Here is an 11604-nt window from a genome sequence, read left to right as displayed (position 1 = left end):
GCCGCTACGAAGATTCGACAGGACGTCTTAAAGCTGTGCACGAGCGCCAAGTTGAGGGCAAGAAACTGCGCTCGACGTGGAGTCGCATGGGTCTAGATGACGAGGGTAAGCACGAGGCCATGTGCTCAGGTGGAACGCAGGACGAGTTCGAGGCATTGTGGCAGGAGACACCGTTTGGTGAAGCCCAAAAGAAGACTATCAAGCAGGAGCAACAGCAGCAGCTTGAGCAAGTGAAGCACACTTTGAAATCAGAGATGAGATCCGATAAACAGACCAAAACCATGGATATGTAAAGTGTGAACCGGAATTGTTGACTACCTTTAATTATTGCTGCTGTCATGCTCGTAATATTTCCATTTACAAATTATCACAGCATGTTGCATTCCAGAATTAGGTGTTCTTTTTTTCAGATTTCGATATGGTAATACAGCATGGTAGCACCTCATCTTCTGCTACAGCATATTTTGAATAGATAAGCGATTGGTCGCTTCTCCTACCTTTAGTTAAACTCCTGAAATATGGAAATCGAATATATTATCGTAGTATGATTTATTTTCGAACGTAAAATATTCTCTATTTATGCATTTAATCCATGATTATGCTCAGTTGACGTACTAACATATACTTTAACGCAACGAAATACTTGAACATATACACTCAAAAGTGCGACTCGCAGTCCTTGCTTTTCGTTTTGTCTATTGAAACGATCAGAGCAGGCATAGGAGGTGCCTCGGTGGTTGATGTCTCAGTGACAGCTGCTTCAGTGACAGGTGCCTCGGTGACGGGTGCATTCGTGACCGAACGTTCCACAACGTCTTTTGGCGCGGAAGTCTCCTCATTCTGCACCTGCTCAATTGTTTGCGTAGAATCTTGAGTCGTCATCGTATCGTCGCATGCCTCTGCATCCCCCGAGGCAAAATCTTGTGTCCAGTAATAATGGTACTTGCCCTCCGCGCTAAATGCATACGCAGAGGCAAACATTGTGTAATCACCCATGATGTTTTCCAAATGCCCTGGAGAATTAATCCATGCCTCCATTACGGCGGCCACATCCTCCTGTCCAGCAGCTACGTTTTCAGCCACAGCATTCCAGTCGTAACCGGCGTCTGTAATACGGTCCGACAAGGCTGAACCGTCTGTTCCAGTGTGGTCCATGTAGTCATTAGCAGCCATGTCGTCCGAATGACGCTGAGCAGCGTCATGTAATTTCTTGTTAAGACACAGCGGTGACAAACCCTGTGTTGCACGTTGTTTGTTCACGGCATTTAGCATGATCATAGCATAGTCTTCATAGGCTGTATAAGTATTGGTAGCAAGGTGACGCTGACGAAGGTTACTAGCTCCAATAAAAGGATTGGAAGTTGCTGATGCAATGAGCAATAAAGCGAGGGAAGACTGAGTAATGGTCAACATGGTTTCTTGAGATTTGATTAGCTGATGAGATGGAAAAATGAAAAGTGGGTTGATGACGAGCTTTCAAGACCGACGAGTAGAGCAGCTTTTAATATCGCCCCTGTGAGTTATCTACTCCATACTACAGCAAGAGATGACATTCCGTCTGGCGCGGAGTTTGTGGTCTCTAGCACTGATGCCACGTCATGTGGTATTCCATGTCTGGCGTTTACAACAGCTGCATTTATTGACGGAAGAGAGATACGATAAAGTACGCAGGCGTTTCACGAAGGGACTAACAACTATTTTAGACGTTGAAGGCTGAAAAGAAGATTTGAATTTCAATCCCTTTCGTTTGTACATTTTGTCAAGTACTATGCTATCATTTCAGTCAAATATGGAAGGCATCAAGACCAGCTGACAAATGTGCAGCGTGACAACGTTTGACATTGAGCTCGCATTTTCTCGCACAATCACTGTCGTTACATTGCGAGAAATTAGTCTTACACTATCATAATCTTTAGCGGTCCAAAATTCATCACAAGACTTTCCATAACAACACCTGCTTTGTATTTTGTGGCGACCAAGCCGAAGCTAGTTTGTACCTTAGTGTTGGAGTACCTTGCCAAGGGACGTTTTTCTTTGAACCTTGTAATTGATCTCGACATTAACATAATTTCGTCACTCTATTACTGAAACTAGCAGTTCTCATTTGCATTATGCGTATTACTACTCTGTTATTCAAAGTGCTGCACAAACTTTTTAAAACTAATAAATTAATCATGTAAAAATGTGACATTCTAAGCAAAATCGAGAATAATACAATTATAGAGAAAACAGAAATGTGACAGTCGTTTCACCCTTGTCATTGACGACTATCACCATTTACTGATAATGAAGAACAAATCATCTGCGCAAAGTGCATGTCTTCAACCTGCATGGTCTTATATTGTCCGCTCGCATCCGCCAGTAATCGCGCTACCATGTGCTTGCACTGCATTTACACTACCGTCAGTTCAACTCACATCAAACTTTCTACCTTATAAATTGTACCATTGCTGTTGGATGGGTTTTGACTGTGGTCATGTGAAATGCTGCGCATGTGCAGTAGTGACTGAAACAATTGTAATAACTGGCGCCGTTGCCGCTAATTATTGAATTATCAACTGGTTGTGATATGCTGCTTACTGATATGTCAGCGTCTTGCTGGGCATCTCTTCGCTTGTACTTATTAAGCGATTCGACACGGTAGAAAGCGCGCATGGACGGAGTGGACGTAATCTTCACCACAAGATCTCTCGCCATCAGCTCACTAGCTGCCTGTATCAGATGCAGATCCTCCTGAGGCAAAGAAGCAAGCATTTCACCGTGCGCATCTGTAAATTGTTTCGTTGTGCTTTGCTTCACTTCTAGCGCCACTAGAGTCAACACACTAACGCCTATCACTGTACTCATGCTGTAATGAATACCTGCAATGTATAATAATATCGGAATTTCTAGAGTAAGTAATTTCTTTCTTAGACTTAGTATGAGTACAATAACTCTGATGTAGCCACTAAATCTGTCCTTCCTATGGCTCAACAGACATAGATATGGACGGTATGACTGCAGCAGCACATTTTGGACGAAGGGTTTTGACCGCTCGCTCTACTTCTGACGCAAGATGTTTACAGTCTATCTGCACTATCGCTGTACATAGAGCGTGCCTTGCCGACTACAAGAAGCTTACGCAAGGTGTTCGATTACTTGAAGAGTTCTACGTCAAACTAGCTCGATGTGCAATTAAAGGCAACTTAAAGACGTCGCGCCATCTAATTCTTGAGGCTAAAATGTTCGACCACAGAGCATGTCTACAATAAGCCCGTAAATCAATTGATTGCTTGAACAGGCACTAGGCGATGCATCGATTGGTCAAAGCGATCGTGAAGTTGCGGTCAAGACTCAGCATCCGGATGCCGAGACCTTTTTCTCACTCGGATATCAATACGATCCACGGCTTAATCGGTTTCCTGACCAGTACTTTTACCATTTCGTGTGAAAGTGATACAGCAACTAACGAGAAAGCTTATCGACACTCACGAAGTCAGGGATTAACATGGTGTAAATAGGATTGCTACGAAATTGTATGGTGTAAAGTGACGATTCCAGAATCGAGGATTGAGATGTGTATGAAGAACTTATTAGATATGAAACTTTTTAAGATATAACATAGCGTTCAGGACAACGACAGTGACAGCTAAAAAGCAGGAGCAGAAATGGAAGGACAAAGAGTGCGACGCATAAAGACTGGAAGAGAAGTTCTTCTCCCTCTTCGTGGGTGAACGAGTATGTCATCGCTATTAGCATTGGCTGGGGGTATTGAATGCCAGAAAATATATTGTATAGACTTCAAGGTTGTATTATGTACATTACATCATTCTATTCTGTCAGTTTAAATCAGTATTGCGCCACCGATTCACATGAGTGACAACCAGACTAAAGACACGTCCGGTCCGCTAGCTGAGACTCCACAAGGCTGGAACTGGTTAGGTCTATCCCAGACAATCCGTAATAACAACACTGCCAAATTAAACCGATCTGCTTCCGTCCACAATCATCGCAATACAGCGCCGTCGAATAACAAGTCCAAACGACCATTACTACATAATGAACTCTTAACTTATACACAACTGAAGCATACAAAACCCAAAACAATATTTACCGCCACCGATCGCAAACAGTCTGTGAAAATTAATACTGAAGTGGTGGAAGAGTTCTCAGCACTGCGTATCACGAATCGAACCATTTCAGCTGAAGTGCTACGCGAGGAAATGGAAGGACGTAAGTTTATTAAGCTGTCGCTGATGGATTGCGCACCCAAGGAGACATTTACCAATAAAGAGGTACCGTGTGTATTTGAATTTTGAAGTTGTATATCAAAAACTTTTGCTAATAAATTTGACTTCAATGTAGGTCGATTGGGTAACAATTGGCGTCCTGGTTAGAAAAACGCTGTCCAAACCAGCAACTAATGGGTCGACATTCATGGTGTGGGCCTTGTCAGACTTAGATGGGACGGAGTTGGGTATTTTTCTCTTTGGTGACGCTTATGTGACCCACTGGAAAGAATCAACAGGATCCATCGTAGCAATTTTAAACGCAACGCTTTTACCTGCTTCCGAGAAGAATAAATTTGCATTTAAAGTAACTCAGCCGACGGAAATTGTCACACTTGGAAAAGCGATGGATTTTGGTATTTGTAAGGGAAAAACATCAGGAGAAGCTCGTTGTCGTCTTGCAATCAACAAGGCAAAGGTAGAGATAGTCCATTGTTTTCAAAGTTTGATCTGCTCAGGTTTTCGTTCTCTTTTCTTGTAGACTCAGTATTGTTTGCATCATATTGCTGTGAATTTTATGGAGGCTGGAAAAGGCCGACAACAGCTTAACAACTCGACGGGGTCTTTGCGCAAATCATTGTTTGCTGGGCTTTCAAAGCCGAAAAATCTGTCGGCCGGTGTATATTCATCAGCTTCTTCAAATTCAGGCAATTCACGATGGGATCAGAATATTTCAAGGAAACGCAAACGAAATGACACAACCACTGGAGGTTTGATTGTACCCACTGTTATTGTGGCATCGGGTGCTGTTGTGCAACAGAGAGATAAGCAGTTTGATCATTTTGTCAAGGTTCGGGGCGAAAATCAACAGAGTTCTTTAAGCTTAATGGATCAACTCCGACAACCACCTTCGTCAATGAAGTCAAAGCGTGTGCGATTGATAGAAGGATCAGCATCTGCTAGGGTCCCCTCCAGCCGAGCTCAGAAAATTGTGTCAGTTTGGCTCCGATCCACTATTTCCACTATTCAGGTGCACTAAGTCTTGCTTCTATGCCTTGTAGGTCCGCGTTTCTTTCTGGAGACAAAAAACCGCTGGCGCGATCACACGTAAAGAAGGTCAACATGATGCAGTTCATGAACTCGGGAATTCAGTCGGAAAAGTAGTCGAGATTTGGCGATGCTGCTGAAAGCAGGTAAGAGTGAGATGTGTACGTATAGCATAGTGTTTCTCAATAAATAAATAATGGTCAGAAGTCCGACAAAAGTTATTTCGATCGCTTGATCAGCAGATCTGTGATATTTCCAGTGGATCCACCATTTATAATCTCGACTATGAAATCTAGCACTTCAGTGACTCGAGTGTACGTACCAGGCAAAACGCCGCAACTTTCCGGTCCACAACTTACAATGCCTACGATGGCATCATCTACAATCAAAGGTCCTCCCGAGTCTCCGTAGCATGAATCCACATTCTTGCCATGACCGGCGCAAAGGACCGACTCGTCCACTATTGTGTCATCCGCCGCGTTCGTGTATTGTTTGGTACACTCGTCATTTGTAATTACTTCAACATCAGCAGATTGGAGGATGTCGGCAAATGTCTCATTGTCCATTCGGCCCCAGCCGAGCACTGTAGCCATCTGACCAGGTTTGTTATCTGATCCATCTGATGCAGCTAATCGCGCAGGTTGAAGGTTGGATGGGGACTCTAGTTTAAGTACCGCCACATCATGCGTTACAGTTTCTATGTCGGGTTGTAATACGTATAATGGGTGTCGATACGCTGCCACGACACGTTTCATTTCGGACATTTGAGTGCCTCCACCCGAACTAAATTTTGACCCAAGCGAGACATAAATATCGTGCATGGCGATCTCCATACAATGTCCAGCAGTAAGAATGTACTGAGGTGCGATCAAAGTGCCACCACAAAACAGTATAGAGTTCGAATCATTGACATGAAGACCGGCAGTGTACAGGAAGTTGGTAAAGTTTGCATTCAAACCACCGTATATGCGACTTTCGGTCTCGGATGTCAATGCTATCGTAAATTTGGGATATGTGATGAGAATCGCAAGAGTCGAGAGCAAAACGACTTGTACGAGCTGCATTGTTGGTTAATCAGGAAGTTATAAACAGCTCGAAAACTGGTGATTGCGTGCATACAAAGTAACGGGATGCATATGGTTTTTGAAAGATGCTGACTCCATTCTGGCTATGAGAAACACGGTATTTCTATATAAGAAATGACAATGGGTGAAAGTAAAGTTGCATTGATTCTAGTTTCTCGTGCTCAAGGTGATAACACTTGTTAGAGCGTATAGACTTAGACATTGTCGTTTCGTGTTGCTTGTATGGAGTTTTTTGCTCATGGTGGTCGAATAACTACTTTATCAGATCTAAATATTTTGGATTGATGTAATTTTTGTGCTATGAAAAGCCAGTATCTTGCGAGGCTCGCTGTGCCATGTGTTGAGGTTAAGGTTTGCAATAAGGTGCGGTTGTCACTGTTACGAGTGCACATTAAATAATCGCGTGTTATTCTCGATGCTTGTCGAGACCACATACTGCTCACGCCAGTGTCATGATAATGTTAGACGTATCAAAAATACAGGGGAATACCATATTATAGTGTTCACAAACATTACACTATTTCCCCCCTGTTTTAAATCAAAGCTCAGAGGTGTACACTAACGACATAAGGCATTATTAACGAAGATCGAAAGCTGATATATTTAGTATCAGTGTAAGCTAAAATATGCCACACTTGCATTTACTCGGTGGGGAACTGGAATAAATTGGGCTCCATTGTTTCTGGTATGGTCAACGTCATTGCGGTACAGAGCTACTCGCTCAAAGAGAGAAGGGTATCACGGCCTACTGTCAACATCAACTTACTATGTTTTGTAAAGCCATGGATGGTGCGGATAGGCTCAGAAACTTTGTGCTCATAAACGCGACTGACGAAACAGATTCAGTGCGCAGACGCCAACTTTGGGTATTGTATCCGTAAGTTTGCAACGAGACCATAGGTTGGAATTTAACCGATTACTCTTGAGTACGAGATTCACCTGTTTTCCGTCAAGACGTACGTACTAATAAAATTGTAGTATGATAGATAGTAGAACGAGTAAAATAGTTCGAGTAAATTTAATCGCAAAAAGGCCACACTTGGAGATCGCATTAATATCTTAGTCACAGAAGAGTTTTTTTTCGGTAGGGCGTACAAAACTAACTTCTTCACATTTATTAGGTAACTATGTCAACAGCGGACGATCCGCAGACCGATAGTCAGACTGAGCGCGTGTATCGCATCGTTCAAGACGTTCTTTCGCAGCGTCTGCGCTGAGACGCCGAAGCGCTGGAGCGCGATGTTGCCACTTGTAGAGTTTTCTCTTAAAAAAGCAGTGCATTCATCCACCAGCTACACGCCGTTCTACGTGAACGGGCCTGTTCATCTTCGCTTCCCGCTGACATCGCCATTCCATCGGCTCATTCCTTGGTGGGGGGAGGAACAGTCGAGCCGCTAGCTAATATCAGCCTCCTTGCCGTGCGTAAAGAAGTCGGAGGCTTCCTTCTACTAGATTGAGTGTTTTACGACACATTCGCGATGCGATAGCTGAAAGCCAAGACATGCAGAGGGAATATCCAGAAGAAGAAGTGTTGAAAAAATCGAGGTCGGAGACCTGGCTTTATTGCTAAAATGCCTCTACGCATGCAGTTTCTGCTGTCTTTAAGAGTCCACAATTTACTGGGCCTTTAAGGTCGTGACTAAGCGAGGCCTAACGTATTCGCTGAACCTTCCGAGAAGGATGCACCCACCCGGTGTTTTTGTGTTGGTTTGCTTAAGCTGTACTGGTATCCGGCTCAAGTGAATGCGGAAGCGTTGGCACCGGGGCGGCGCCCAAAGGCCCTCGGCCCCCTATTGAACCAGCAACTATATTTGAGTACGGAGTGCAACAACTTTCGTCTCCGACGGCACAAAGTGCTCTACCGTCGCACGAACTGATGCCTTCGCCTGCTTGACGGCTAGGAGCCGCTCCGATAGAGCGCGATAATCCGCCATTGAGGCAGTCGGTGCACAAAGTTCTCCAGGCTCTCGAGGTCTTCCGCACAGCGGTAGGCGACCTCGAAGAGATACTTGACAGAGTGCCGATGACGACGAACCTTGTCCTTCAATGCTCGAAGAGCATCGCGAGTTACCGGACGGCGATCGACCAATTCGTCATCGCCCAACGCCGACTCTTCTCGATGAGAATGGTGGCGTTCACTTCCACCTGGAACGCCTTGTTAGTCGTCGACGGGTTTAACCTAATATCTTGTGAAGTGGCGGGGATACCCAAACTCCTAGATCTCGTAGGGGTTTGAGGTGCCATTTCGGCAAGACTTCCCAGACGTCATTGACGCTTATGATCAGAAGGATCATTACGCTTCGCATCGTCGTGCGCCATGCGCTTCTCGGCTGTAGCCTGGGAAGACGAAGAACCATGAGCTGAGATCAAGCTATGAGCCCCAGCTGCTCTTGTCGTAGACTCACCCGTGTGAGAAACCACAGAGATCGCCGAAGCATTATGAATTGTTCCATATGTCGCAGGGTGACAATACGCAGGAAGTTGGCGTTGCGCCTTGAGTTTGGCAAACTCAAGTCTAGTAAGATGGTTCAAAGGGCACGTTCACTTCCTTGTTGCTTCGCTGTAAGGTAGAAAGCAAAGAAAGTTTCTGGTGCCGCTGCACCTATCACTCGAAGATCTCATCGTCATCTGCAGAGGTTTCGCCAGGGGCGAGCACCACAGGGATGGCCCCCATTGCGGGAACAGGAGCACCTCCTTTTGAGCTCGGAGTTGAGTGCGGTACCGATCCATTGGGATCTGTTGTGGTACAGAAAACGAGCTCACAGAGCTTTCTGCTGATCAAGCTCAGCTTGTGTTGTGGTCGGAGACCCGACTTTTGCGTCTTTTGCTTCAGTAGCAAGATCCGTCGAGCTAAAGTTGGATTCTACACAAGGCTCCATGACTGATCATGGAAACGAGCGCAGAAAAGTTCACTGTGAGCAGCCTCCAATTGCTGCTCCTGGGCCTTGTCGAGGCGATCGGTAATACTGCAACTTCCCCCGGAAGTCGAGAGATCGAGGAGCGGACATGGTGTCCGCAAGGTTTGAGCTGGTCTCACATCGCGCCCTTGGCGCATTTCATCTTCCTCGGCATATCAGGCTGGGAAATGAGTGTCTGATTCGTAGCTGACTTACTTCAGCTTCTCGACAAGGAAATCCGTCGTTCGGGGTTGACGCGTTGTGTTGCTTTTCTTAATTAATATAGTAATGCCTAATTAATAAAGTATAACCTAAATGTTATAGTAATATGCACTACCACTGGCAATCCTGCCACGTGGTGGATTCTTGTTACGGTGTAGCCACACCACTGTGTGATTACACTAACTTGTTTAACACACACCTATGTAGGGTTGCGCAAGATTGTACGAATCGCCCTTTTATACAAGAATACGTGTAACCCGTTAACCTCTCCCCCAGAAGAGTTGTGAATGTCTTCACTTCACGTTTAACGGTTGCCTTATACGAGACTCGCGTGCCCGAGACACCTTAAGAACAACTTTAAACCTCTCCGCTCTGTCAGCCTGTGCCTACGTCACGCAAAACACACTACCTATCTGGAAGCGTGAGAGCACGAGGGCACAGCTCTTCTTCTTCCTCCGCGCAGGGTGCACCTCCGGACTGTACGTCCGCGACTTCACGAGAAGCAAATTCCAAGCCCTCGGATCCGAGTCCTACTGCTTCAGATATTGGCGGCTCTGCCGCAACTGAAACAATTACATACAATCTCAATTTTGAACGGAAGAGTCCCTTTATCTTACTTAGGTTTTCAGTAGCCTTGGAGGCCGCGGATTGCGATCCGCGGCACTCGTACTGGTTCTTGGAAAGAACGAAAGGTCGGTGACCTTAGCTTTGCATCCCTCAACCATAAAGCTACGGCAGCCCCGCTGCATCACCAATCCCGACAGTTCTTCGGTCAAGAGGCTGCGACAAAAGCCACTCTTACACGTCTACTCATGATCACGACTCTAAGATTTGAAATAGGCAGTCGCCTTTGTTCGTTCCTCGAGAACCAAAAGTTTGTGGACTCATGTATACATACAACCGTAACCAGGCATCTCACGGAAAATTCAGCGACATATCGCCTCTAATACATCAGAAGTACTGCTTACGATTGAACCTGGCGTCTATTGTTGCCATTGTTTCTCTAATAGTGCAGGTTAAGGCAGTGGTATAGACTGCATGCATTAATTTGAGCATTGAATGACGAAGACTGATCACCTGACAATGTTGCGGCTTTGCAAGTAATTGTCGAAACAAACAGATGCTGAGCTGAACTATCACTTAATCCTATTTTTGTGAAATTGACAGCTCAACAAGAACACATTCTGTGTAACTTTGAAAATTTACGAAAGATTTTGTGTTATTCTTCATATTGAGAATATTCACGCTATACGGGGTGATTATTCCTTTAAATCTGATATGTCGTTTATTCTGAGCGATATTCTTTTCTTGATGCGACCTTATCGTCCGTAAAAATAACTTGATTACCTTTAATATTCGTACGGACGAGAACAAACAGATTGAGAGGCGGTGCTTGATAAACTCATTTTTCGCCAAGAAACTCAAAAATTTTCTTAGTCATTCAGAAGTGATATCTCTCCTTGCAAGAACAATGATATATCAATGTGGACATGTTAAACTAAAATGCTGAAGTACTTCACTTCGAACGAAGAAACATCTAAAATAGAATACCAAATTTTTGAGCTTATCATAAATAACTATCTTGTGATTAATCTGAAAATGAGGATAACACCAAAATACTTGATGGTAGCCAGCGAACCAGGTTCACACTTTACATATCCATGGGTGTGGCCTCCTCTTTAGGTTTCGGCTTTGATTTCAAATTGCGTTATAATCTCAATAGCTGAATAATAGACATATCAGATTTGAAGGAATAATCACATCGTAAGTGTGAATATTTTCAATAAGAAGAATAACATCTGAATTTGACTCGCTAAATTTTATGTAAATTTTCAAAGCGAGCTTTGTGAGCTATTTAGCCGACTAGTATTTATTCGGAATAGTCAAGTACACAGAATATATTTCTGCTATAGAATGTTGTCTAGCTGATCCGCAAATGATGCTTTCAGCTAGCTCATCTGAAAGCAATTATTCACTAAAAATTAATGATCTGGATACTATGAAAGATTGATGTCAAGCAAGGTATATCGCGAGCTAAAAGTTTTGTTTTGTTTATATACATCAGTCGTTGGTATTCGTTAGATAGTTCGTCTACCAAGTTTTTCTTTTATTGGAAAAGCTTATTGCCGATCTTAAATATATTGA

General features: G+C 44.0%; 6 protein-coding genes across 6 annotated transcripts; 3 read left to right on the top strand and 3 right to left on the bottom strand.

Annotated features, from left to right (window-relative positions):
- Positions 1 to 657: 657 nt before the first annotated feature.
- On the bottom strand, positions 658 to 1413 carry PHALS_12110 (RxLR-like protein; the record flags this gene model as incomplete). The annotated part of the gene is made up of 1 exon (XM_024727591.1): positions 658 to 1413. The coding sequence occupies one exon, from the start codon at positions 1411 to 1413 to the stop codon at positions 658 to 660; it is 756 nt and encodes a 251-aa protein (XP_024578153.1).
- On the top strand, positions 1412 to 2338 carry PHALS_14563 (uncharacterized protein). The gene has a single exon (XM_036407494.1). It carries the CDS (start codon positions 1438 to 1440, stop codon positions 1660 to 1662), a length of 225 nt encoding a protein of 74 aa, XP_036263191.1. The 5' UTR covers positions 1412 to 1437; the 3' UTR covers positions 1663 to 2338.
- On the bottom strand, positions 2337 to 2847 carry PHALS_12109 (hypothetical protein PPTG_00584; the record flags this gene model as incomplete). Its single annotated transcript, XM_024727589.1, has 3 exons — positions 2337 to 2386; positions 2446 to 2506; positions 2581 to 2847. The coding sequence occupies 3 exons, from the start codon at positions 2845 to 2847 to the stop codon at positions 2337 to 2339; spliced, it is 378 nt and encodes a 125-aa protein (XP_024578151.1).
- Positions 2848 to 2928: 81 nt separating this feature from the next.
- Positions 2929 to 3843, top strand: PHALS_14562 (uncharacterized protein). The gene has a single exon (XM_036407493.1). It carries the CDS (start codon positions 2985 to 2987, stop codon positions 3249 to 3251), a length of 267 nt encoding a protein of 88 aa, XP_036263190.1. The 5' UTR covers positions 2929 to 2984; the 3' UTR covers positions 3252 to 3843.
- Positions 3844 to 3851: 8 nt separating this feature from the next.
- PHALS_12108 (mcm10-like protein) lies at positions 3852 to 5247 on the top strand (the record flags this gene model as incomplete). The annotated part of the gene is made up of 3 exons (XM_024727587.1): positions 3852 to 4274; positions 4345 to 4686; positions 4750 to 5247. 3 exons carry the CDS (start codon positions 3852 to 3854, stop codon positions 5245 to 5247), a joined length of 1263 nt encoding a protein of 420 aa, XP_024578149.1.
- A 226-nt stretch (positions 5248 to 5473) lies between these two features.
- On the bottom strand, positions 5474 to 6319 carry PHALS_12107 (serine protease trypsin-like protein; the record flags this gene model as incomplete). Its single annotated transcript, XM_024727586.1, has 1 exon — positions 5474 to 6319. The coding sequence occupies one exon, from the start codon at positions 6317 to 6319 to the stop codon at positions 5474 to 5476; it is 846 nt and encodes a 281-aa protein (XP_024578148.1).
- Positions 6320 to 11604: the final 5285 nt, after the last annotated feature.

This window comes from Plasmopara halstedii (assembly GCF_900000015.1).
Source record: "Plasmopara halstedii genome assembly, contig: Scaffold_614, whole genome shotgun sequence".
Lineage (NCBI taxonomy): Eukaryota > Oomycota > Peronosporomycetes > Peronosporales > Peronosporaceae > Plasmopara > Plasmopara halstedii.
This window is presented reverse-complemented; position numbering and strand designations above follow the sequence as displayed.